Here is a 26,113-nt window from a genome sequence, read left to right on the forward strand (position 1 = left end):
TTATGCAGATGACTTAACTTTACAATACATCTCAGCACCCAGATCGAGGTCATACTGTGAAGGAAGTCGTCTGCCTGCACTTCTAAATATATCAGTGCTCAGAGGTTGTGAAACCTTAACAAAAACATGCTTTGTCTGGTCCGTGCTGGTGCCTTTGTTTTTATTTCAATTTATGAGTCTCTATTTTCTTTAGATTTTTTTTATGTGTCCAAATTTTTTTTCATTACCAATCTTTGCCTGAGTACTTATCACAAAATAGTGTGCCCAGACCAAGACACCATTTGTGCAAAATGCTGTTTTTTTAATACTCATAGTAAAAAAAAAATTATATTAAGCTATCCTATCTGATATGTATTTGTGAGTTTTCTTTAAAATTTGTGGGATATACAATAAAGGCTACAACACTTTAACAAAAACAAAAAAACACAGGCTTCCTTTCTTTATATGTCTGTCATAGATACATATACACATATATAATATATGTATATGTATATAGATATATATGTATATATATATGCACATATACATACACACATATATATATACACATACATAATATGGGACAGGCCATGTTTTTTTCTACAACTGAATTTCTGAAAAATCCATATGAACAAATTTTGTTTTAATTACAAAAAATCTGAATGCAAATTTCACCATGTACATATCAATAAGCTAATATTTACAAATTATAAACGTATAAATGTTTACAGTTCCTGATGTTCAGTAGGCTAGAAACATTGTTAAATAAATAATGTAGACTTATATTTAACTGTTTAATTCCTATGTTGAAAATATGATGACGGTTTATTGAATTTTACGCACAAGTGTCTGAAAAGTTGGATGTTATGGGGGAAAAAAAGAAAGACACAAACAAACAGACAAACCTATACAGCTGCACGAGCTGATCTCATCTTGGCTTTGTCGCTGTGCATCCCAGCGCGGTGACGTCAGCCGCAAGGTGAGGAGCCAACGTAGACGGCAGCTCAAGACATAGCAGCTTCCCTCATCATCATCATCATCATCATCATCGAGTAAGGCGAACTTCGTTCCTGCCATCAGTTTGTTGTCTCGGCTCGTCATAGTTGTTGTACCACATGGAAAAACCTCCTTTTCACGTGCAGTCGAGCCTTCGAACGCCGGGGGTGTCGACGGTGTTGTTTCAGGTGTGTACACTTAAACAAGCTAGTGAGTGTCTTTGTTTTATGCTAGCTAGTCAGCAGTGTGTAAATTGTTCTTAATAAGAATATTACCTGTTCTTTAAATGAACACTATTGTGTCTTTGTGCGTGTGGTTTTTGTGTTTAGCCCACTATGGCCGTTAGGCTTTGTGTTTCTGCTCGGTCTGGAAGCGTCTCTGGTTGCCAAGCCTGTTGCTATGTGCATCTCTGCGCGTTCGCTTGTGTTCAGTTTAGCTAGCCTGAATGTAGCCGCACTTGTTTGTGAGTGAGTATCTCTCTCTCCCCCCCCCCCCCCCCCAGGTACAGGTGTTCAGGTCTGTGAAATTTGCGCGGGTTTTTTGTGCAAGTAGTTCACCAAATAACTGTGTTATTTAACTTCAGAAGCTGGTGGTTACCATACCAACATGGCAGGGTCACATCTTCTCAAGACAGATGCTCATATACATTCTGCCAGCTTTTCGTTTAACTTGTTTTCTATACGCAAAATATTGGTCTTCTATGCAAAATGTTTGGAGTTGACTAAGTCCTGACCCCAGCTTTAGGGACCTAGGATACAAACTAATAATCACTTATCAATCAGTCTGTCTCTTCCATTTAGAAAACAACAATACAAACAAGCAGCAGTCACTTTGCTATGCTCAGTGAATTATTCTCATGAACTATTCTCAGTGAATAAAGTAAATTAAATTCTTAACAGAAATGTCTGATGTGCAGGCTCATTATATGCCAATCAAGTTTGGATCTTACTGTTAAATCAATAATTGATTATTACAGACAAATATCAGTGTAGTGAGAGGGGTAGGAATGAGGTGTAAATTCGATAAATCTATCTAATGTAACAGTCATTTAAGCTCATAATCTCCTCTGTGTCACTGACTGGCCACCAAAGGAATGACCAGGAATATGCAGAGGGAAGTCTTAAAAAGATTAGCATTAGAAGATCATTTTAATTTACGATAATCTATATTTTTCCCAGAAAAATTACATCCTCCCCTAATCCCCAAACACCATCTCAGCCTTTTCATAAATGTAATATGGAATCATGTTTTTTTTGTTATTGTTTATGTGTTTCACTGGGCAGTTTTCCAGACAGGCTTTATGACAGGAATAGAATTCAATAGCTGTTACCACTAGATCTTCTAGCCGTAATCTATCAAATGTTTGAGGTGAAACAATGAGATTCGATGACTCTTTAAAGATTCAATAGACCAGATTATTTATTGGATTATTTCTTTGAGATTCTATGAATTTAAACAGTTTACATTTTACCTGCTGGTCTCTGTGCCTTGTAAAGAATTGCAGATATGGTGAAACTTTTGAGAATTCTTTTAAAAGTTTGAAGTAGTTACTTTTATTGTTCAGGGTCAGTTTTGCGCAGGAAATGAGTGGCTTGCACAACTTTGCAGACCTCCTCCTTAAAAACAGCAGCCCTATAGTGTTTGTGCTTCCAAGTCTAACTGGTAAGAGAGGTAAGAGCAAAGTACCACTGCTTGTGTAATCCACTTATGCTTCATATGGCTAGAGAGGAGAGGGTATCCAGCTTTGATTGCTGTAGAGGCTTATGTCCTTCTTTGCTCTGGTAGACAGATGCTGCGAGTGACTTAACGTGAGGACTAATGAAGTTCAGGGAAAGATGCTCACTGTTTGTGACATTGCTCTGAGAAAAGAAATATTGTCCAGTCCACCAGTTTGACCTGAAGGTCTTTCATACTTTTATGACATTGTAGGCTTTCCAACTCAAGTTAACATGCTCATCATCAGGTTTATTGTCCCCTTTTCAGTGAGCAATAAAATGATCAGGTACTTAAAATGTCAAACAGGATTGCAGATCTGCAATAAAGTCACATGATGCTGATGAATGTTGAATGATGGGTCAGGAATTTTGTCACGTTTCAAGACTTTATAATAGAAAGCATGAACTGTTGCCCTCAGACAAATGTGGTTGTTATCTTTTTACACGCCATGTATTTGAAATGTTAAAAGACGGTCTTTACTCGTGCAGAAGTTGCATTGGATAATTCCTAATTTGTGCTGAACAGTGAGTACTTTTTATTCCTTTGATGTTAATTTTATCTATTCATTTTTTAATTTTTGTTCTTTTTACAAGAAAATCAAAAAGTTGACTTGGGAGTAAAGAGCAGTGAGACTGATCAAATAATTGAAAATTTATCAAAATAAAAATTTGCCCTAGTAGCATATATGTAAATGGCCAAATGTGTATCAAAACAAAAATAAAAATTATTTATTGTGCTCAAAAGATCTCAGCATTAAAAAAGTAATCTGAAGATTTAAGGAATATCTTAGTTTGTTTCCGATCCCCTTGAAAGTCACACATTATCATCTCAGTAGGTTTATCAATTAGAATAGGAATAATAACACAAAAAGGACAATTCCTCCTTTAATTGTGAATTATATTACAATTGCTATGTCATTTGAAATAATCACAATTAGATTTTTTTTTTCCAAATTGTTAAGCCTTAACTCTGTGCAGTGGACACCTTTTGTTAAATCAAATTTTTAAACTCACACTCACCTAAAATTTTCAACATCAACTTGATTTGGAAGTCATGGTCATTGAGCAGGCTGAAAAAGAGCCTGTGGTGAAATCATTCCATGTTTCTTCTGATTTTCTCCTTCATTGTTTTCACTATTTTTTGTGTGAGAAATGGTGTTGCAAGAGTTGGAATACCAAAGCCAACATTTGGTGGCAACACGTGTATCGCAAACATGTGTTGTTTTTGTGACTGTATTTGCTGGTATGCAGCAGAGTTATTAATTGCATGTGGAGTTACTGGTATGAGTGACATTCTGTATCACTCCGGGTCTGTGACACCATTTGCTTATTAGTCGTACCGTCTGGCTTCAGGCTGAGCCACAGTTTCTCTTTTTAATCCTTTATCGGATTTTTGTAACAAAGAGTTGTGTAGTTGTCTAGTTTATCAAATTTGCCAGGTTTTCATCACATCCTCTCTTATCATCAGTCATTTTTTACTCATTTCTCCCTCTCCTGCGTTGCACTCTGCTCCACCTTTCTGCCCTGTCCTCCTCACCCCACAATGCACCCGGTGCCGTCTGTGTGCCCTGCTTGCCAAGAGGAGGATGAGGAGAGCACGAGGCTGAGCTGGCTAGCTGTCACATGCCATCTGCAGGGTCACAGAGTCATGCCATCACGTTCTCCACTCTCCTTTCCCCCCAGGCATATATGTGAGCTAAGCAGGATTGTCAGACTATGTGAGAAAGGTCGACTTAACCAGGAAGCTTGTCTTATCAGGAAGGACAGTCACAGATCACTCGCGCGAAAGAAGAGAGGCAGGATTGGGCATGACAGGCTCTAGGGTGTAGTAGTGTAGAGGAAAACAGTATATTTCTTCCTGAAATCACAGCAGAAGTGGAAAGGTGGTTCTCTCAGACTTTGCCTGGAACTAAATCAAGATGAGACACTCAGAAGTCTTGAGAGAACTCTGGCTGACATGGTTGACTGAAACAGTGGTGAAGTGAGGAGCATGAATTAGTGTTTGCAGAAGGAGTGGATGAGGAGGTAAAAAGTCTTATGACCTCTGGTCTCTCTAAACTGTTTTGACCTGATTGTAGACAAACAGCAGACAACACCAAAGCCTATAAGGGAGGAGGCACCCACATGAAGAAGATGCTACAAGATATCTGTAGCACTGTACAAGAGAAGGCTGTGGTCAACGACAAAAAAAAACTTAACTGAGCCTGTTAATGTTACTACCTTTGGATAAGATGAATAAAACCACACCAAGAACCATATTAGATGTGTGTACATTTGCTTGGATGTATCAAGAGAAGTGGAACTACTTAAATCTTGTAAAAGCTGCCCAGTAGTGTATGAGCACAAAAGTTTGGCTTATGGGTAAAAGGAAATGCTAGTGTGCATCATTCTCTATGGGACACACAGGAGAATTGTGCAAACACACTCAAGACTTCCATCATCCCAGTTTTCTAACTTCTAGTTTTGACCCTTTATTGACTTGAATGGGAATGAAATTATTTAATTGTAGGGTTCTCCTAGACTTTCATGTTATTGGACCAAACAGATCAAATTATCATAGTTAAACAAGTAATTTCTAAAGGGCTGTGCATGTCACAAAGTTGTTCTATCTATTTTACAGCCTTCTATTACAGTTTATGTCTATACATAATTGGGTTTTTGAGCCACATTGTGTCACATATTGGACGCCATACTTGTTAAACAGGTTTGCTACTATGTGAAACCGTCTCCTATGGCCGGCACTCTTCCTGTATCCAGGTGTTTTATTACATTCATGTGCAGTTGGCACAAAAAAGATTTTTATGTTATCAGGAACACTTTCTGCTTATTTAATGAAGTAACAGAGCGGGTAGACTGTAAGTGTAGCAAGATTCTTCCCCTTGTGTTTTCTCATGTAACAGTATTATTTATATCATTGAGTAGCTCACATACTTTCAGATATCTCAGAGTTTAAAACTTACCCAACACCACTGTGTTACAAAGTCCAATCCTCATTATTGCGTTCTCCAAGGTCTCTCTGCCAATGAGACAAATTAAGTAAAATCTCATTGAAATGTTCCCCTTGTGTAAAATGGTGGACAGATCACTTTTCTGTCTGCTATATTTATAACACTGAATTGAACTGAACATATTTAGTTGAAAACAAAATCAGCAATGAAGCAAATACCCTTCCTGCCACTCTACCTAACCTTGTTTGTATGCTCAGTAATTCCACCCAGTTATAAATAAAGGAGTGTACAAGATCATGACCTACACAGTCGTAAAATGAAAAGGACAGAGGCTATAGAACAGCACAGATTCCTGCGCTTTTGTTTGAGTAGATTAACAAGTGAGTAATGAGGAGCAAACTTGATGTTACCCAAGAGTAACTTTATCCTAACAGTGTGTCAAACCCTCCAGCCAGTCAAGCATGCAGCTGTTGTGTCCTCTGCATCATCCATTCAGTCTTTCTGTGAGTGTCCCTGCACGGTCAGCCATTCAACAACCCCGCCCTCTGACACCCCCACGCAGACCTCCTTTCCTGCTCCAGGATGCGATATAGTGACGTGCCCGCCAAAGTATCAAGACCATCCTTGTTCTAATAATGTGTTTGTACACTGAAGAGATTGTGAGGAAGCAGCTTGCCAGGGGCAAGCAGCTGCTGTTTCCTACAGCTCGCAGCAGTTTGGGGGGACATCGGCAGAATGCCGTGGGGGAGAAGTGGCTCAGTGGCTCTGCTGCTGCTCTCAGCCCGAGGCATCGGGCGAGCCAAAGCCAGGTAGGATTAGATTTTTGACATGTGATAATGAGGTGGTCTTGGAGGTTCTTTGGGCTCATGTCTGCTTTAGGTTTCTTCATCATAAGCATAACTTGGTTAGTGTGCTGTGAGCATTTGCTCATAGATACAGTTGAGCTGTCTTTGAAATAAGGTTCTGTTCTCTATTTTCTAGAAACCTTGTTTCGGTGCTGCTTTGGACTGGGTTAATCTCATTTCCATGTCATAGGGTATATCATACAGTTTGGGACAGGCCTTGAGAACACCTCAAGACTGAGTTAAATGTTGAATTCTCTGGGAGCTAAGAGGCTTGCAGCAGAATTCACCCACAAGATTTGCTTTCAACATGAGCTGCTTTTTCTATTGGATTACTCTATATAGAACCCTGACAGGAGTTATTGGGTGGGGTTACTTTGTGTTATTTCTTACAGTACTGACTACATCGTGCAGACAACAGTTTGACATTTGGTCCATTCTTCTCTCAGAGCTTGTGGTTTTCCTGTTGATTCTCTTTGTTAATGTGAGGGTAAATCAGCTAGAAACAATTTAATCACCCTGACATTTTCAGTTGTCCCTGGGTTCTATCTGAAAAGAGTAGCATAAAGGATTTTTTTTTTTTTTTTGGAATATCAGCTAGCTGGTAAGAAGAAGATAATTAGAAACAGCTGCTAACATAAAATAGTTATGTTTTTCCTGAGTTCACTGTCTCTCTTTTTTGTCCTCTGTAGTTATAATCAAGACAGTTTTTGTCTCTATATTGCTGGAAAATGAACTTGGGGGTCATGGCCAAGGGATACTGGGGATACTAAGCTAGGTGAAGCATGAGGATTGGATGATGTCAGTGATATTGTGACATGTAGTCAGATGAAGCATTAGGATTTGATGATGTCATTGATAATGACGGTCAGATGGAATGACTGAGGCATCTCCAGGATGACAGACTGAGATTAACTAATGAGAGAAGTCTTCCTGGTGAGTTTGAAGTCTTGGGGTCTATGGGACCAGAGATGGACCATCAGATACAGAAGGGCGAGAAGCTCACTAGACACAGTACTCAAACTAAGGTGGAACACTTTGGACAGGGCAGGTAATCACACAGGAAAGACTCTCAGCAGGAAACCCTTAAACAACCAGAACACAAGAGGAAGCCATTCTAAAACAAAACTGCAAATACACCACAAACTTTGAGCCAGTAAACCCACAAGAAAAAAAATTAAGTACAAAACCTGAAGTGAATAACACAATCAGTCCAGAACTAAAAAGATAAATAGTTTAAATCGGACTGTGGCATAAAATGCATCATCAAACCTTTACTGACTTCAGCTAAGCTACTACTTAAAATACAATTGTGTTCTGATCAGTTGAAGTAAGTCTTGTCTTTCTCACTTTTCTTCTTAGAGTATTGAGTGATTATTCGACTGTGTACAACCACAGCTGTTATACTGGCTGACATCAGCATGACAAGAGAGCTGGAAAAAGCCATGATGAGTCAGTGATTTGGTGAGAGGTTGGGGGTTTGCAGTGCTGTGAGCAGGCAATGTTGATGGACCTGCTGCTCTTGAGGAACTTGGGAAACAGTCTCATGCTCTCTCTCTCTCTCTCTCTCTCTCTCTCTCTCTCTTTTTCGTGCGCGCTCGCTCGCTCACTGCTAAAGTGACATCACATCTACCTGAGCGTACCTTGCTCAGGTATGTGGTTGAACTTGGATAGTAGGTATGTAGTTGTGAATAGTGCAATAATGAAGCTAGTATGTGCATATAAGGTATGATTTGATTTAGCCTGCAAGCAGCTGTCATCCACACTCTGTACGTATGAGCTTTTTGATTTAAGATGATGAGACTTCATAGGGAATGAAAACAGCCACATTCTTTGATCCATTTGATTAAGTTAGTACAGGAGACATATAAGCACAGAGGTGATAAAAAGCCTCGTCTTTTCAACAAAGAGTCATTGATCAATTTGCTCAGGTATAGTCGTGCAGCTTAATCTGACAGAGCTGCAACATGTCAATAGACATTTTACTTTTTTTGGCTTGAGACTTCACAATTTACTTTCAGTTGGTTTATTTAAAACTAAAACAAGGAATGCCAATGAAAGGTTTCAGTGTTTTTAAGTGAGGTGTTGCGCATTCTACATTCCTGTTTGAACCTAGGAGGAGGAGGTTGATGGCCATCAGGCATGCAAGCAGGGTGTGTCACCTTAGGGAGTGGGCAGGTGCGAATGATGCGTTGATGTTCAGGGCGGCGTTCTTCTGTCCTGCATTCTAGTTCAACCACTCTCAGCTCCACAACATAAGCCACACAGTCCCAAGACTCTGCAAAGACCTCAAACATCACTTCCTGTCAACGGACAGAGAAATTGGAGCAGTGGACAGATTTACAACACACTCACGCTGTGCAACCACCAGGACTGGATAAAGCCAGGTTTTGTGCTGGACTGTAATTCCTGAATTCCTTTAGCCTTGTGGATATGGGAGGCAGAGAGGAGGTTATGGTGACCAGGCTCGGGTCCACCATGCAATTTCCCCGCACCAGGCTGAACCGTTTCAGGCTCCGTCCAACACAAAGCCCAGTGAGGCGCAGGAATTTGAAGTCAGCTTCCCTCAAGAAAAAATCTAGGTAGGTGTAATAAGAAAGATGGTGTTGAACCTGGATCAACGGAAGACTTGTTAATGTTCTCGTGGCTAATGGTGTGTTGTCCGAGGGGAAGTTGTCAGTGGGAATGGAAGAAAGTGACTTTCAAGTTAAGTACAACATGATAAACTCATCAAAATACTTAGCTTAAGGTCGGTGAAGTTTAAGTGGAGGAACATGTGTCCCAAACTTATTTGGCAGTTGTTCGTTCTGACAAATTTCGGTTGACCTTACATCTAAAACCTGAGATCTTTTCAAACATGTTAATAGTATTTGGTGCACAAACCCTGTTTTAAAGTGCAAATAGATTCTGGTATCCATCGAAGCTGTCGTCACTGCTCAACAGAAACGCACGCATGTAATTCAGCTGTCTGCAAACCTCTCAGGCTTCATTTATTTTATCCACATGAGTAACTATGAGCATGTGTGAGCTATGTGTGAGGGTGGACGTAGCGAACCAGATACTTATTTGTCACATTAATGCTCACATTGTATCGGTATCATAGTTTAGACAAATCAATTCTTCGAGGTTCAAATCAAAATCTGCATAGGATTAATTGCACACATTTGCATTACATCGTTCCCCAAAGATGTATTGCTAATGTTGCAATTTCACAGTGATGAACATTTAAACTGTATCCATGTACAACTGGAGAGAAATGAGTAATTGTCATTAACTGATACCATCCTAATACACAATCAATAAATTACAAAAAGCAACACCAGATGAAAATACAATGTGAATGATGTGAGCTGATATAAAGCTGAATACTTAAATTAATGATGGTGCATGGTGATGACGCTTCAAGTCTGTTAACAGATAGAGATTCAACTTCTAATAGTCCTCCATTCACTGCCACTAGGAGTAAAAAAAAAAAGATTGAAAAATACACCGTAATGTCCTCCATCAGCTGAACACTTAGATATTTGAATGGTTTATGTGGCTGAAAGCTTAGGATTTCAGAAATAAAGGTCCTCTGGAAGTATTCACCTTGATAATTCAGAATGGAAATGTTGATTGCTGCCCTATTTCTAGGCTTGTTTGATTTGTATTCAGTTGTTGCAGATACTGAGTCAGCATACTGGACCTGTGTATGATTTCTTACAGTTTAATGCAGATTGTGTGATATTTAGAGACGCAAAGTCTTTTTGAGAGACCCATTCTGGGGGAAAGCTGGAAAACTGCTGAAATATTGCTGGTAACTCCTTGTCCTCTGCATGCCCTCATCTCTGTCACGCTACCTGCGACACTCTGCTGCTGTAAAAAGTAGCATAAAAAAACTTTTAGTTTGTCACACTATTTTCAATAAATACCCTTTAAAGTTATGTAACCAGTGAATACTTGAACACTGTGCAGCACATTCTGTAATACAACAGTCTTGCAATGAATAATCGCTTCATGAGGATTATTAGGCTCATTATAGTTTAATTCCTCATTTTGGAGACTGTAATTAGTCAGACTTTAAACCATTACCAGGTTAAACAAAGAGGTGTCCCTATATTTTGTCCATTTGATTTTTATGAATCGGGCTGACAAAATATCACAGTTTCACCTCCAAAATGACCACAAACAACTCATAGTATGAAGGAAGGTTTGATTGCATGATTGTTACTTTGTTTTTAACACATTTTCCATCCATCCATGTTCTTCCGCTTATCCTGTTAAAGGTCGCTGGGGGCTGGAGCCTATCCCAGCAGCCTCCGCACATGAAGCTGGGTTCACCTTGAGCAGGGCCAACACATATAGACAGACAACCATTCACACTCAATTTAGAGTATTCAATTAGCCTAGTCCCCATTTGCATGTCTTTGGACTGTGGGAGGAAGCTGGAGTGCCAGAGAGAACCCACGCAGGCACTGGGATAACATGCAAACTCCACACAGAAAGAAGTTGTGACCGAGCCGGTGCTCGAACCCGGAACCTTTTTGCTGTGAGGCGACAGTGCTGACCACTGCACCACCGTGTTGCCACACATTTTCCTTTTTCTCTATTTGTGTCTATTTGCACACACAGACACAGAACAAATGTGATATCTGATTTGGAATCAGCAGGTTTGCATGATGCGGGCATGTATGAAAAACATGATGATACTCTCCTTGCATTAAAGCTGAGGGTATGATGAGTAGGTAAGTTCTGATGCATCAGGAAACTATTGTTTCATTGTCTGTCTACATTCATGTCGGTGTGATAAGACATCTGGCATTCCTGTAAAGATTGACTACTACAATGTGTGTGGTATGTCTCTTGAGAGTCTGTCCAGAAAAATGTGACTGAACCACACGCCAGCAGTGTTCGTCAGCTGACCACTTCCTGTGTCTGTACTCGCAAGGTCACATTTTAGTGCTTGAGTTTGCAATGAGTCTGCCAGCTGAATGTGTCCCATTGTTGTTAAAGAAGAATATTTTCCTTTGTTTTCTCCTCCACAGGAAAAGCAGGTGGTATTCTTAGAAAAGGAACTGAGAGAGGTTTATTTTTTTTGTAATTATTCATTGCATGTTTGATTTTGGAGTGTCTGTGGGTTCTATTCAGGGAACTGATGAAGTAAATTGGGGCGTGGAACCCTCTGAATAACAGATCCCTAATTGTAACAGTGACATCTAGTGGATGTGAGAGGTACTAAGTCTGCTGGCCACATTTTGCAGAACAATAGCGACCCCCTTTGTGTCCGCTCTCGCCATCTCCACTCCTCACTCCAGCCCTCCCTCCATCCCACTCCTTTTGTCTCTCCATCTCTCCGGGCTCCCCCGGCTGATTTATCCACCCCGCTCTACCTCAGTTTCCACCATTTCTTCTGAGATTGTGTCTGTATGTGTGTGTCTTTGTGTTGCTTCTTGTTTGCATGCATGCGTGTGATTTCTTTACGTGTGTGTATGTTTGTGCCAGAGATCCCAGCCCCACCGAGATGAGTGTGGAGCCCTGGGCCAACGCGACGGAGCAGGCAGCCGCTGAACACACACACACGCCGTCCTCCCAGGATCAGGATCAGGATCAGCACCCCGACAAACTCTGCCTGGACTCGTTCTGGAGTGAGGTGGAGACCATCCAACAGGGGAGTGGCTACTCAGACCTCGACTGCACCAGGAGAGATTCCAGACAGTCAGAAGGTAATAAAAACTGCTATTCATGTACTGATACCTTCACAATGGTTGGGGGGCACTTGGATTGTGGTAATAATCATGAGTGTTTGTGGCTGAATTATAAATCTGTATTGTAAGGCAGCTGCTACAGAGATCCTCCATGAAAGGATGCTTTCTGCCATAGCAACATATCAGGTTTCTCTCCTGCAGCAAAGAAGTGCTCATCACCATGACAACACTATCACTACTCTGTGGAAGGGGGTGGTTTATATTCACAAATCAAATAGCTGCTAATGAATATTGACTTTATGTCACTGATCTCTATTATGCTGATTCAGATGATCTGAATGTGTTGATTTAAATAGATCTTTTTGATGTGATGCTAAACACAGGCACCATTTTATTTTTACTAATGAGCAAACCCTCTCAACTCCATACTTTTGTGTGTGTGTCTGTGTGTGTGTAATCATGCCTCATCATTATTTAAGTGGGACTGTCACTCCTATTGTGCTATATTTAGAATACCTACCTCTGACATATTGTATGAACTATCTAAGAAGTTGCATCGGATCACCTTTTGGTTCAGTCACTGTGTTTAACACAGATTAACGCTCTCGCCACACAGCACCTCACAAATGATTTCTAACGTCAACAGTGAATTATTAGGATGCTGCGTGGGGTAAATTTGTCATGCTAACTGAGCAAACTGCCAAAGTTTATGTTAGCTTGCAAATTTTAGAATTTTGGATTAAGTGTTTTAAAATTTGGATCCAAACAAATTACTGTCTAAAACTGTAAATTAGGACTTTTGAAGATAGCATTTTGAAAAAATGACAACTTAGGGTTAGCTAATGCAGTCATTTTGCTGCTGACTTAAAGCTTCACACTCATCTCTCTCTAAAACTAAAAGTTGACCTTACATTCACAAAAACCTTGATTTCAAGGTTAATAGAGTATTTGTTAACTTCCTGTTTATTTATAAGATTGCTTATGGTGCTAGACATGCATCCAAGTGTACACATGACATAATTATTTATATATTTATAGCTGAAAAGTTGTAATGGAACTATATATTGTAAACTACTAGTTTGAATGCCCAAAGTAAAGTCTGTGGTTAACAAGCTTAAGATATATTTTACATTTTGTTTTTACGGCAAAAAGTAAGTCAGAAGATACAGCACAAATGCTGCTGCTAGGAAGGGGCTAAACTTTTCAAGAACATGAAACATCATCACACCAGACATGAAGCAAAAGAAAGAGGAACCACATGGCTGAACAGAACCTGTAAGGCTCTAGGTCAAGAGAACCCATGGTGATGCTAACTTCGAGGTTGGCCTACAAAACCATGTCATCCCTTCAGCATTCTATTTACACTGTGATTCAACGTGTCTGTTTCTCAGAGGGTGAACAGGAGGAGCAGTGGCTGGCCGATGCTGGTTTGTCAACGCTCATCAGTGAGGACGGTGAAAATGTGGACAATGCTGTGCTGCTGTCCACTCTGACCCGGACCCAGGCTGAGGCCGTCCAGCGTCGAGTTGAATCCTACACGCTGTCACTCCGCAAGAGGAATAAACCAGCACCCCGCGACGTTCGCGATATCTTCCATTCTCCCATCAGTCAGGTAAAGATCTGAGACTTCAGGTAATCCTTTACTCCCTACCAGTCTGTGAGAACACTGAACACCTGGTGGGAATACGAGATGCGAGTCACATGCGAGCATGTACATCTCGCATAACAAGTTATTATGAGTCTTACACTTCCTGGATGTATAGAAATTCATCAGCTTGTTACAGGGTTGTTAGTCTCTGATAAATGCTTACAGTAAGCAGTGAGTTTATGTCATCATGCTGAAAATGAAAAAAAAGTGCACAAATGTCCCTGGTGACACACTCAGGACTCAGGGAGGGACTGGACTATTGTTCCAGTGTATTCTGCTGTCATGTTCCACGCAGAGGGGCTGACCTGTGACAATAAAAGCTAATCGCCTGTAAAGGCCAGGCTTTGTCCTCCCTGTCTGTCTGAGCAGCCCAGAGAGAGGAATAGTGACACTGTTCTGATCCTTGTCAGTCCTTTATCAACTGAACCTCTCTCTGTATTCACTGGACAAACTAAAACACTTTTATTTACAGTGGTAGATAAAATATTACAAGACTGATATTTAAAACTACTGCTCCTCGCAGAAATTGTGACATTTAAATAAATATTTTCTTTCACCAGAGCCTTCTGCCTGAGTCTCATCACAGTGAAGATCTGGCCCAAAACAGCATGGCAACCGTGGGCAAAACACCACTGTCAGGTAAGAGCTAAAAGAAATCTGTATGTGGAGGGAATAAGTAATTCATGAGAGTATGTCTGTAGCCACTGACAATTAATTGTTATAATAATCTGATGTGTCAAAACAGCCTTGTGTTAGATGTGATGGAACCACAATAGGGGATATACATTTTATAAAGATATATTGTATGTATATCCACAATTACAGATTCCCTAACATTCTCAAGTTTTAGAAGGTCATTCATTTCTAAACATTATAAGCTTTCTTCTTGATTATCTTGGAAATTATTTATAGTTTTGACCGCATATTAGAAGTCAGGTGAGCAGCAGCTTTGTGAGAGCCTGATGAAGGATGTCTGTCTGGATCCTTTAATCGGTTCAGATAAATCCCCAGATCATCTCTGCCTGTTGCTGCTAGCGAAAGTCCCTTTCTTAAAAGCACAGTTCACGTGTCGAACCCCACTGTTGTATGAGTAATAGATGTGTTTTATGTTTTTTAACCAGAAAAAAAAAACAACCAGAGAAAGTCTTGCATCATACGTGCCAGTTTGTCTGATGTTGAATGTCTTAGGTTCTCTGTAAGTCAGCTGTAGATGTTTAAACGGTTTTAACTACAGATGTCATGTGACTGAAGACTAACACAATGAGCCATTGAGTTTTTTTCTCAAGAGGACTTCCTTAAATGGCACATGTTTCTTTCTCCGCTCAGCTGTGACACCAGAACATCAGCGAGGTGCTCCCAAAGAGGAATTCTTCATTACTGACGTGGCTTACTGTGAACAGGCTGTCATCTTCCTCAAACAGGCCAAACTGCCACATAACAACACCCAGCGCAGGAAAGAGGATGGCACCCTGCCTGTAAGCATCTGCTACTCTCCCACTGGCTAGCTCATCTGACACACACTCACCACAGTACTGTGGTTCCCTATATCCTACGATCCCTACATCCTCCTCTTCACTAACTGACACTGAATCAAGCACAGCCATCTCATTTCTCTTGCTGTGTGTGATCTTAGATAGCTCGCAGTTCAGGGATCAGAGGCATGAGATGTAGCACAACAGTTTTGACGTCTTGTGTGACACTGTCTTACCATGTTTCTTCACAAGCAGGCCTGATTCTGTGACGTCTGTTGCTTTTTATACAGGGCATTGAGGCTTAAGAATGATACAACTGTCCTGTTTACTGTCAGGAAAACTTGAGTGATTTAAATGATTTTTTCCACCTGGGGTGGTTTTGCAAATGTGTAAATAAAGTCATAAAATAAGAACAGAACTTGCAAATAGCGCAATTTAGCTCCCTGTGTACACCCTGTGTAAACAAGTAGCTTAAAAATGGTGTCAGTTTTGTTGAAGGGCAGGGACGTGCATGATACATGAGCATACTTAATAGGTGGACCTCTGTTTCAGGATGATGTTACATTTCTGTTAATAAAGTTTTTCAACCCTTGCCATCGATGGCCGTGACAGGTAATTGTAATTATTTAGCAGCTTTAGAATTTCACATCTCCTGTTTGATTCAAGGCAATAAAAGCTCAAAATACAAAATTCCTACAAAGGTTTAAAAGTTTGTTTAATATTTTTTAAAGGGTGTGATGTTCCTTTTCACACATTCGTAATAGTTAACTAATCGTAAACCTGCCCTTCACTGTTGTTCAGTGATGAGATCGATGATTAAAGGAATGGAGAAATGCGCTCCAGACAAAAGGAGAGTGTGTCAGAGTTTAGCAGATTTATGTTTCTTTTTTAAGCTAAATCAATTGTTTCAGGCAGAGAAGAAGAATTTGTGGGTGTGTTACGTGGATACCTGTTTGCCATGTTTACTTTAAGACAGTCTTTCCCTTCCTTTTTTTTTGTCTTAGTATGTTTTTCTCTTTCTCCATCTTCTCACCCCCTCAGCGGGTAATCTGTCCCAAGTGCCGTTTAGGAGTCACTCGAATCCAAGATCTCTCCCACACGGACATGAAGAAGGTGCGTCAGTTGGCTCTCATCGACATGACGGCGCTGTGCGACCTCCTGGAGCTGGAGGTCAAACGGCACAAAACCAGCAAGAGAAAAATTCCAGGTACGGCAACACCCACAAACAAAAGTGCTTGTTGGCATGTGCTCATAAGGAACTTACGCGCACACACACCCACACACGTACAGAAACTGGCATTGTCTTTCATAACATTTTAACTATGCACAGCATTTCCTTCACTTCTGTTACTCATAGTTTGCATCTGACTGTGACTGTGGGCCAATCAAAGCAGGCACCCTAATTGTTGTCTACAGCAGTGACTCCACTCTTTGTCTTTGCTGCCTCAGTCCTGAACACTTCTACGTTATTCCCATCTGATTTCTTAATTGTTTCATGATTAGTAAACATAATTACATTCATAGTACATGATACCCCAAACAAAACAGGACTGAAAAGCAGGATAGATCGGGGTGAGACATTCTTAAAGCTCTAAGTGAGTCTCTCATAATTTAACTGTGCAATTTTGGTTACCAGCCATATTCTGATACGCCACAAGGCGGCATGCATACATACATAAACACACAAAAGCAGCAACATGTAAATACGGGTTTGTTATGTGTACACACAGACACACAATATAGCTTAATGTCACACCTAGCATGTCCCAGCAGAGAAATGTGGACATGGACAGTGACATGTTTTTGTTTTGTTTTTTACAGAGAGTACACTCTTTGGTGTTCCACTGGCCACGCTGCTGGAGAACGATCAGAAAGTCAAACCCAACACCTTGACTCCACTGTTCTTGCAGACGGTGAGAACCAATATTACATCTGTGGAAAAGACAATTGAAGGGATGTAGAAAGAGGAAGAGTGTAGAAAACTACTGATGTTCTGTACTATCTTTACTAAATGCTGGCTTGACATAAATTGCCTGATCAGTTGTTTTTGCTTTTGTATAGAACTTAAAAAACTAAGTCTCTAGATAGAGCACATAGAACATTCCAGTGTCCTCTGAAAATGAAATGCTTTGACCACACCCTGAATGACTGTAGCAGCAGTTACTGAGAGTCACCAGCAGAGGTGACCAAGAGATCGTTATCTTCAAAGGCCTCAGTCTTTGCTAATGTCTCTCTATTCTTTCTTTCTTTCTTTCTTTCTCTCTCTCTCTCTCTCTCTCTCTCTCTCTCTCTCTCTCTCTCTGCAGTTATTGACTTTTTTAGAGAAGAAAGGCGTTGATTCTGAGGGGATCCTGCGGGTTCCGGGGTCTCAGTCCAGAATCAAGGTACAACATTAGATCCACATGTGCCTGTGACAAAATGCTGCATGGAACCAGATGATTTTGTTTAACAAACTTGCCAATTTCATTTATAATGTGTGTTGCCTATCTCCTTTTGTGTCTTGACCAAAAGGGTAAACAAAATTATGACACTGCATAGTTGTTAGATGGTGTATCAGTAATGAGGAAATTCAACCCACTTTACTGCAGTTGACATTTAATTGAAAACAAGTTCTTAAGAAACAAAATCCCCTCTTTTTTCAACAGCTTCAGTGAGCTACACCTCAAAATAGTTTTTTTTAAATCTCACCTGTGTAGTATATGGTGAAGCAATTAAATCCAGTCTGCCAGAAGAGGGCGCCATTTAGCCCTGAGGGATAAAACCTGTTTTACCAGGAAACAAGTAATCAATGCTTAGTCAGAAAAAAGTAATGAAAATCCAATTATTTGAGTAATAATTTGAGTTTTTACACTACGGTGACATTATTACGGTATTTTATATTTATGGAAAATTTTCTGCAGTTAATCGAAGGATAAATGCCATAAAATGAATTTTCATTCGACATTTTTGAGTCACTTTCGATGGTCAGTGTACAATGATTAAATGATGAGAATAGTCTGCTAATTTGTCCTGTTAACAGAACCCAACATACACAAGGAGAAGAAGTGATCAATTGCTGTCAGTGCAAATCCTTCCCAAACCGTTTGAAATTTAACTGGATGTAAGAAACATGTATTTGCTGCTGTTACCGAGGAAGCAGTAAGAAAGCTGCAAGTATTTGCATGGACACAAGTCACAAATAGAGAGTGACATCTTTGCCAAGTAATCAGCTCTTATACAGTGTCTCTGTATTATGGTTAAAGACATAAAATATTCATGTAATGACAGGCCTTTTTACGTATCATACCAAAGCAAACACCTGCAAATTATTCAGTTGTATTTAGTTGGCAACAGCCATTCCTGTGAGCCAGCGTGCACAATACTACAACCGCACCTACATTGAACTGGGTCACTCATAGTGTTGTGTCTCCCAGCAACAACATGTCAACATAACTGCAGTGAAAAGCTTTGAATACTTTGGCTTTTTGAATACAACATGATTTTAATTGTAAACTTTAATAACCCCCGGAAACCTTAGCAACCCTAAACATTCGGTTTCCAGGGACTTAGACTTTCATTTGCCTTCATATGCTTCATAGACATCGCCTTATTACCAACTCCATTCTTACAATGCAAGTCGCTAATTTTATCATGAAGAGAACACAAGGAGAAATTTTGGAACAGATATCCACTGGCTGCACCATAAGCCCCGAAAAAAAATTCCCCAGATGCGATTATCATATGGCTGGTTTCTGAGATTATGTGTTCAGAACTGAAATTGTCTTTGACTAAATAATTGCATTGAAACATGTTAAATTACCCATTTTGAGAACTTGTCATTGTTTTCCTTCCTCAGTTACTACAGCAGAATCTGGAGACCAACTTCTACACAGGTCAGGTCACCTGGGATGACGTGAGTCCAAACGACGCTGCCGCACTTCTGAAGAAGTTCATCCGGGAACTTCCTGCTCCTCTGCTCACCGCCGAGTACCTCAACACTTTTAGCGCCGTCAGAGGTTAGTGGGAGCTGATTGAAAATGGGTTTACTTTCAGCTTTTGTCATTTTAACATGTGATGACTGTCAGCCATTTAAATCAGTTGAAAGACCTTCACCATATCAGTACTTTGGCTGATCCTCTTCTTCCTGGAGATAAGACAGCTTCAGCAGTGTTTACTAATTCTCTAGTTTGGGCTGTTGCATTACTGATTGGTGTGATGTGTTTATGATGTATTTGGAAACCATGTCTGGTCCGGTTTCATAAAAGTATTAGCTTATAAAACCACACACAGTTATACCTCTTATCCTCCTCAACATGTTTTCTACTGCTGTTTTTCCAGACAGCTCAGCAGGATTCCCCTCGTAATTACCTAAAGTCTCTTTCCCGTGATGACAACGCTGTGTGGCGCTTATCTTTTCTGCTCCAGCTGAGAAATCAACATTAAGATGAACAAGCTGATAGCCTTTTAAGAGGCGTCCCTGCACTGCCACAAATACAAGCCTAGTGACACAGAAGTCTAAAAGTTCAGCTACCGTTTTCATTTTAGTTTCACCTCAATACAAAGTGATAGATATTAATAGAACCTGTTTAATGACTCACTGATGTATAGTTGGTGAGGAGACTCACTGTGAAGAATGACTGTGACCACAGACGTAAGATAACAGAGCTAATGGCTGCCTGTCACAATGCCATTAATCTTTAGATATCCCATTATTCTTAGTCAAACACAGAGGAAATGAAGTGTGTGCGCGCGCGCGTGTGTGTGTGTGCTTTCAGCCTTTGCTTCCTTTCTCCTATAGATATCACAGAGCTCAAGCAGAAACTACACATGTTGAATCTGCTCATCCTGCTACTGCCTGAACCCAACAGGAACACGCTTAAGGTATGTACACAAACACACACACACACACATAAATCTCTATCCAGAAAAAAAATTCTGTTGGTTTATACTTCTATCCATCCATCCATTTTCTTCCGCTTATCCTGTTAAGGGGCCTATCCCAGCAGCCTTCTGGCGAGAGGCGGGGTTCACCCTGGACAGGTCACCAGTCCATCACAGGGCCAACACATAGAGACAGACAACCATTCACACTCACAGCCACACCTACAGTCAGTTTAGAGTATTCCAAAACGCCTTGAAAATATTCTAAAACTGCACTTGGAGATTTGACAGGATGAATATGTTGACTACTTGCCTGCTTGCAACTACTGGTTCACACCACTGCAACTTTCTCTGCAACCCTAAAATTGTTGTGCTGGGTTGTGAATCACTGGTGTGAGCCGGGCCTAACGTGCGCTCCCTGTGGTTGTCAGAGACTCGCTTTAATGTGCGATATCATAAAACGTGACAGACCAAAGCCCTGATTTATAATGCACTGCTATATTGTTCTGCTCTTAATCCCCATTTTAAACTCTGCTCTGTTATATAATGGATTGCATTAACCATGACTCACTTTCACTGAAACAAGTGTGCAGTCACCTCTACTTATCCAGGAGCATGAAACCCACCTGAACAAATTAATTTGAGTCCAGCGGAGGCAGTTGAAAGTTTCTGTGCATGTGTCAGGGATGATTCAGTCCCTGTTAGAGCTCTTTATTCTGTATTTTGTGCTTCAGTGATTTCTCTAACTAATTGAGCCTTGATGTCTTAATTCAGTTCAGTTGAAAGAATGAATGTTCAACCTCCTGTAAATCTAGTATTTTGATTAAAAACGGGGTTTACATGCGTGTTTCATTCATCTGTATGCATGTCTTCATCTGTGTCCTTCAGGCCCTCCTTGAGTTCCTCAGTAAGGTGGTTTCCAGGGAGAAGAGGAACCGGATGAACCTGTGGGCCGTCGCCACCATCATGGCTCCCAACCTCTTCCTCCATAAGGCTGTTCCAAGCAGACTCACTGAGGGGGCGGAGAAAGGGCAGGCCGAGAAGGCAGCTGATGTCATGAGGCTCCTCATCCGCTACCAGGACCTGCTCTGGACGGTAGGTGATGGCGGGGGAACGTCTGTGGAGTGGAAGGTTGACGATTTAAGCAAATAGCTATTATTAGTAATTTTCATTTCATTTTCATTGCAAAAACGGACTCAGACTCTTTGTTCTCTCGTAAATCATCCTTTACATGAAAACACAAAGATTCATCATCCTTTCTTTCTTCTAGGTCCCAAATTTTGTCATGAGCCAAGTTCGAAAGCTGAATGAGAACAGTAACCGCCGTTACCAGTTTTACGATCGCCGCATCAAGAACCTGCTGAGAAAGATCCACACAGACAGTCGAGAAAAACCTGAAAAAAACACCTCAGAGGTCAGCTGGCATTGCGACACTCTTGCTCCCTTTTGAACCAATAAAATACTGCACTGTCAATTATTTTAAATTGACAGACTTACTTATATAATCTTGTCACAGACAGATGGAATGTCATTTTAGTAGTCAAGTTATTGATTCTCTGCATTTATTCAGTTTCAACAGGGAGTATGTTGCTGTAGTTTCATGGTGATAAATACTCTCACACTCTGATTGTGCCCTGCAGCAATGCCGCACAGTGAAGATCCAGGTCGGGGATCAGGTGAGCAGCACCATGGAGTACCAGCTCAACATAAACTCACGGGCCTCAGACCTGCTCGCCCAGTTTCATCGCCAGTTTGTCCGCAGCCCTGAAAATGGGAAGGGCAAAATGCGAAGGTAGAACACTGCACAAAAACCTCAGCTGCCTGTTCGTTTTAGCGCTGTATGCACTTTTTACATTTAGACACAAATAAATTGCATAAATTGTACTTATTTTCCAACAATTGCTTAGAAAAATGATACCAGATTGACGCTCGTGAACCTGTCTCTTGACTCTTTAGTTTTCAGGCAGCTGTCACGTATAGTGCCCGCTTTATCTACCTGGTTCAGCAGAGTCTAATGCATTTCTGTGTCTTCCAACAGAAATGGCTCCATGGCCTATTCAGACTGTGCCCTCTATGAAGTGGGTGGAAATATTGGTGAGTGGCTACACTTTTTTTTTTTTCTGATCAGAGCAGCACTGATATTTGCATGTCTTACGCCCACTGAGCTGATGAGGGAGGCAAGGTCTTATGTAATGAACTGTGCGAGCGCCAGAGAGACACGAGGAGTGCATCTGCAGTTATCAGAGCAGACAAATGCTCATTACACACATGTCTGTGCTCTCGCAGGGCAGCTGACACACCGAACAATCAGTGTTGACAAAGAAAACTTTCCAGTCGGTTCAGCTTTAAATTGGAAACTTTTTCAGGTGACATGTTAGTACCTCAGATGGAAGCAATTGTAATAATCTAGGGCATTTTTCAGAAATGCCAAAGATTTACCAGTTACAGCTTCTCAGGTCCATTTTTGTCTGTTGAGTATGTTAACTAAATGTTGTTGGACAGTAAGTTACACAAAACAAGACACTTGTAGACATTATTCACACATTTATTCTCAAACACTCAAGGTTTCATGAATGTGCTCTTACAGACAGGAAATAAAGTCTGATGTCTGTATGTAACTCGTGTCATCTGACATCTATGTGTGTGTACCTTGTGTAATAAAGTCTTTACATGCCTGTGTGATTACTAGTTCTGAGAAACAGACAAAAGATGTCAGGAGCAAGAAGTTCCACCCTGTCTGTAAGACAAAACTGAGTATTTAAAAAGTCTTTTTGTGATTAAGAACAACTGTGTTTGTAAGCAACTGGAAGGCTCACTTCTCATTTCCTCCTGATTGTTAATCTTCAGATCACTGGAGCAGATTGTTTGCTGCAGCTCGAAGTTTGTTGTAAATTCAACCTTCAAACTGTATATTTTCTGCAGGTGAGCACTGTCTGGACCCCGACACACACCTTCTGGATTTGTTCAACAGCAACTCTGGAGGAGAGTGGGTCATCAAGCTGAAACCCAACGCCAGCAGAGGGATGTGACATGGAGGATGGATGGATAGAGACATCCGGGAACAGGTTGCAAAAGAGCGACAAAGGCAGAGCCTAAAAAAAGATCCAACCCACGCAGGGCTCTCTTCAGTGTCCATTTCCTCCTCGGAGCAACAAGGGAGAAGCAGACAGATGGAGGAAGCAGAAACAGATGAAGAATCTGCCAGGAGCAGAGCCTAAAAACTGTCTGTGATCAGATGAACACACATTGCCCTCATCCTCTTTCCCTCCACCTTCCCATCTCTCTCTCTCTCTCTCTCTCTCTCTCTCTCTCTCTCTCTCTCTCCTTTTACTTTCTCTCCATCTTTTCTCTCTGCAACCCTTCAAGCTAAGCTGCCGATGTGACTCATTACTTCCGACAAGGAACCTGCTGCACAGAAAAAAGAGAGGAGAGGGTGAGCGGCTGGGCAGTTTGGTCCGCCATCTTTTCTCTCAAGCAATCATCTCCAACCATGAGGGAGCAGATGGGGATGCGGAGCACCTCTGGCTATCGAGCCCACGTCCCAACCCCTTCCCAGGCTCGCCTCTGCTCCACATAAATCAGCCAGACGGTGTCTTTTCCCCCAGTGGTTTCTGTCCATATTCAACGTTTCAACACTTCATTTTGTACAAGATACGGCATTTGTTTGTATTTCTTTGTGTATTTATCTCTATTTAAAATCCTTTTGAAGCATACATGTCAAAATCAGATGAGAAACCTGATCACCATGGCAATCAAACTGCAGGTTCTCCAGGACAAGACTACGTGGGTAAATCAGGTTTCTTGAAATACGTTATAGAAATCAGTTCTGGTTTACATGGCATTAAGAAAACAGTACTGCAGAAAGCGATTCTGAACACGTATCAGAGTGTGGACAGAAAACACAGGAACTGTTCTTTAGCTTCAAATAAAAACTTACTGACAGTGAAGCAGAGGTTGGGCAGGAGGTGATGTGGAGGGGCAGCAGGACCTCAGTTCTCTAAACAAGCCAGCTCCAGACTGACTAATCGACCAACTGATCCCAGCCCCGGCTGAGATGCGCTCTCTCTTTTGACTGACTAAGAAAAGGCCGAGGATTCCTCTGCACCTGCTCCTCTTTTCCTCTGTGCCATTCAAAGACCCTGATCAACTGACATCCTCTTATCTGGGAAGCCCTGCCGTCTCCTGGGCCTTCTACAAATCCATGACCCTTCCAAGGACCCTTAACCTGAACAGGAGTGTGCACACAAAGAGCCTTTTTGTTTGACATGAAGGGATTTGATGTCTCACCCTCAACAGCAGATTTTGAACCTCTAAAGGGAGTTGTGAAGGACACACGGTGAAGCTGGTCTTCATTTTAAACCTGAGTGGAGCTTAAGGTGCGGAAAGACTCCTGGGGGACGCTGGGGTTATTATTTATATGAATGTGATACCGTTGTTGCTTCTGTATTTGACGAGTATTCCGTAGAATAGTGAGAGTGTAGGATAATATGGCATCGCTGCACTCAGTCAATCAGTATCTCGTGGTAAATTTCACATCTCTGTGTGTTCTTGTATATATTTCTTCTTTTTTTAATGGCTGTATTTACGTCTGATCCTCCTGAACACACACACCTCTGCTAGGAGGCGGCACAGCAACGGTCCAGCGCAGCAATTTGTACCGAACCTCAGATGTGAATCATTTAGTCCTCGCAATCGCAGCCATGTTGGTGCTCCGCCGCCATTTTGTGGGAAGTGTCTCGCACAGTCAATAGACGGAGTAATGACAGGCGGCCGGCACCAACATCTATCAACACCCTCTGCTCCATCTCTGTCACCTCCTCATAATGGACTGTAATGGCACCTTGTGCATGCATCAGAGACGCACCGAGGAATCACATTTCTTTGATAAAGAGGAAGGTAATAAATGGCTGTTATAAATTCTGCTGCCCTGAACCCCGACAGCAGTGTGTGTGCGTGCGTGTGTGTGTGTGCGTGCATGTGTGTGATGAGCTTCATTACACAAGTCCAATTGGCCTGTCCCAGGGTCCAAGGCACAGTTCAGTGCCTCGGCACAAAGCGAACTGATGAAACTGCCTTCTGCTGACAATCAGGAGAACTAGGTCACCTCTGATGCAGCGTCCCAGAGGGCTCGCCGTGTGACTCCAAACACCCGGAGCACAATGCACATGGACACATATTGTTTAAACACACGTGGATACACTGAAGAACAAGATGAAACAGGGGGCGGAAGTTCATACTACACTCTGTGGATGTGTTTGTGTATATTTGAGAGAAAGTGTGTGTGTGTGTGTGTGTGTGTGTGTGTGTGTCCATCCTTTGGGGTGAAGATATTAGACATTAGGTATCTGTGAAGCAGTGTTATCTATATAATCACCCAGGGAGTCTTGCTGCAGGGACACTGCTGTGATCAAAGTGTGCTTGTTGACCTCATCATCATCTTCATGTCCTTCTTGAACAGAGAGACATCTTCATTTTTTAGATGTCCTATCAGCAAACATCAGAATGTATATTTATGTCCTTCACACAAGTCAGTGTTTTTATGACTAAAATAGGCTTTGCTGTAGGAAGAAAACCTTTTTTTGTCAATAAATGTGAATCTAATGTTAAGAATGATTTATTTTTTTCAATAATGGGTGTGGCACAGAGATGGTATCACCGGGGGAGACATTCATCATTCATATAAATCTACAGATCTCACCGCCGTGTTTATTATATTTACTAAAAGACACACACACACAAGAATTTCTTCTGCTGCTATAATCAATAGAGCGATTTAAGCCTTTGCTGGTGCAGAGTCCAGCGCCACTCAGTTCCTTGATTAATCATCACCATCGTTCCTTGAAAAACCATTCACATCGAACTGCCTCATCAACTTTGATTAGTCAAGGTCTCATCGCCTCCCATTTAAAACACGAAAGAAACAATTGATGAATCACATTGCAGCGATTGTTTAGTTGTTTTTTTCTATG

General features: G+C 41.2%; 1 protein-coding gene across 4 annotated transcripts; it reads left to right on the top strand.

Moving 5' to 3' along the window:
* The first annotated feature begins 918 nt into the window (after positions 1 to 918).
* arhgap40 (Rho GTPase activating protein 40) lies at positions 919 to 25,749 on the top strand. Of its 4 annotated transcripts, none has more exons than XM_086199849.1 (15): positions 919 to 1,031; positions 11,962 to 12,182; positions 13,556 to 13,776; positions 14,373 to 14,451; positions 15,139 to 15,287; positions 16,326 to 16,491; positions 17,106 to 17,197; positions 17,591 to 17,668; positions 19,120 to 19,279; positions 20,062 to 20,144; positions 21,033 to 21,239; positions 21,415 to 21,558; positions 21,785 to 21,936; positions 22,183 to 22,238; positions 23,067 to 25,749. In XM_086199849.1, exons 2-15 carry the CDS (start codon positions 11,981 to 11,983, stop codon positions 23,171 to 23,173), a joined length of 1,896 nt encoding a protein of 631 aa, XP_086055975.1. In that variant the 5' UTR covers positions 919 to 1,031; positions 11,962 to 11,980; the 3' UTR covers positions 23,174 to 25,749. The 4 variants fall into 4 exon arrangements, with proteins under 4 accessions (XP_086055975.1, XP_086055974.1, XP_086055973.1 ...); XM_086199848.1 differs by having other exon boundaries at positions 1,015 to 1,163; XM_086199847.1 differs by lacking the exon at positions 919 to 1,031 and adding an exon at positions 6,294 to 6,447.
* The last annotated feature ends 364 nt before the right edge of the window (positions 25,750 to 26,113 follow it).

The sequence above is a fragment of the Aulostomus chinensis genome, chromosome 3 (assembly GCF_037954235.1).
Source record: "Aulostomus chinensis isolate RoL2024-O1b breed Wild chromosome 3, RoL_Achi_v1.0, whole genome shotgun sequence".
Lineage (NCBI taxonomy): Eukaryota > Metazoa > Chordata > Actinopteri > Syngnathiformes > Aulostomidae > Aulostomus > Aulostomus chinensis.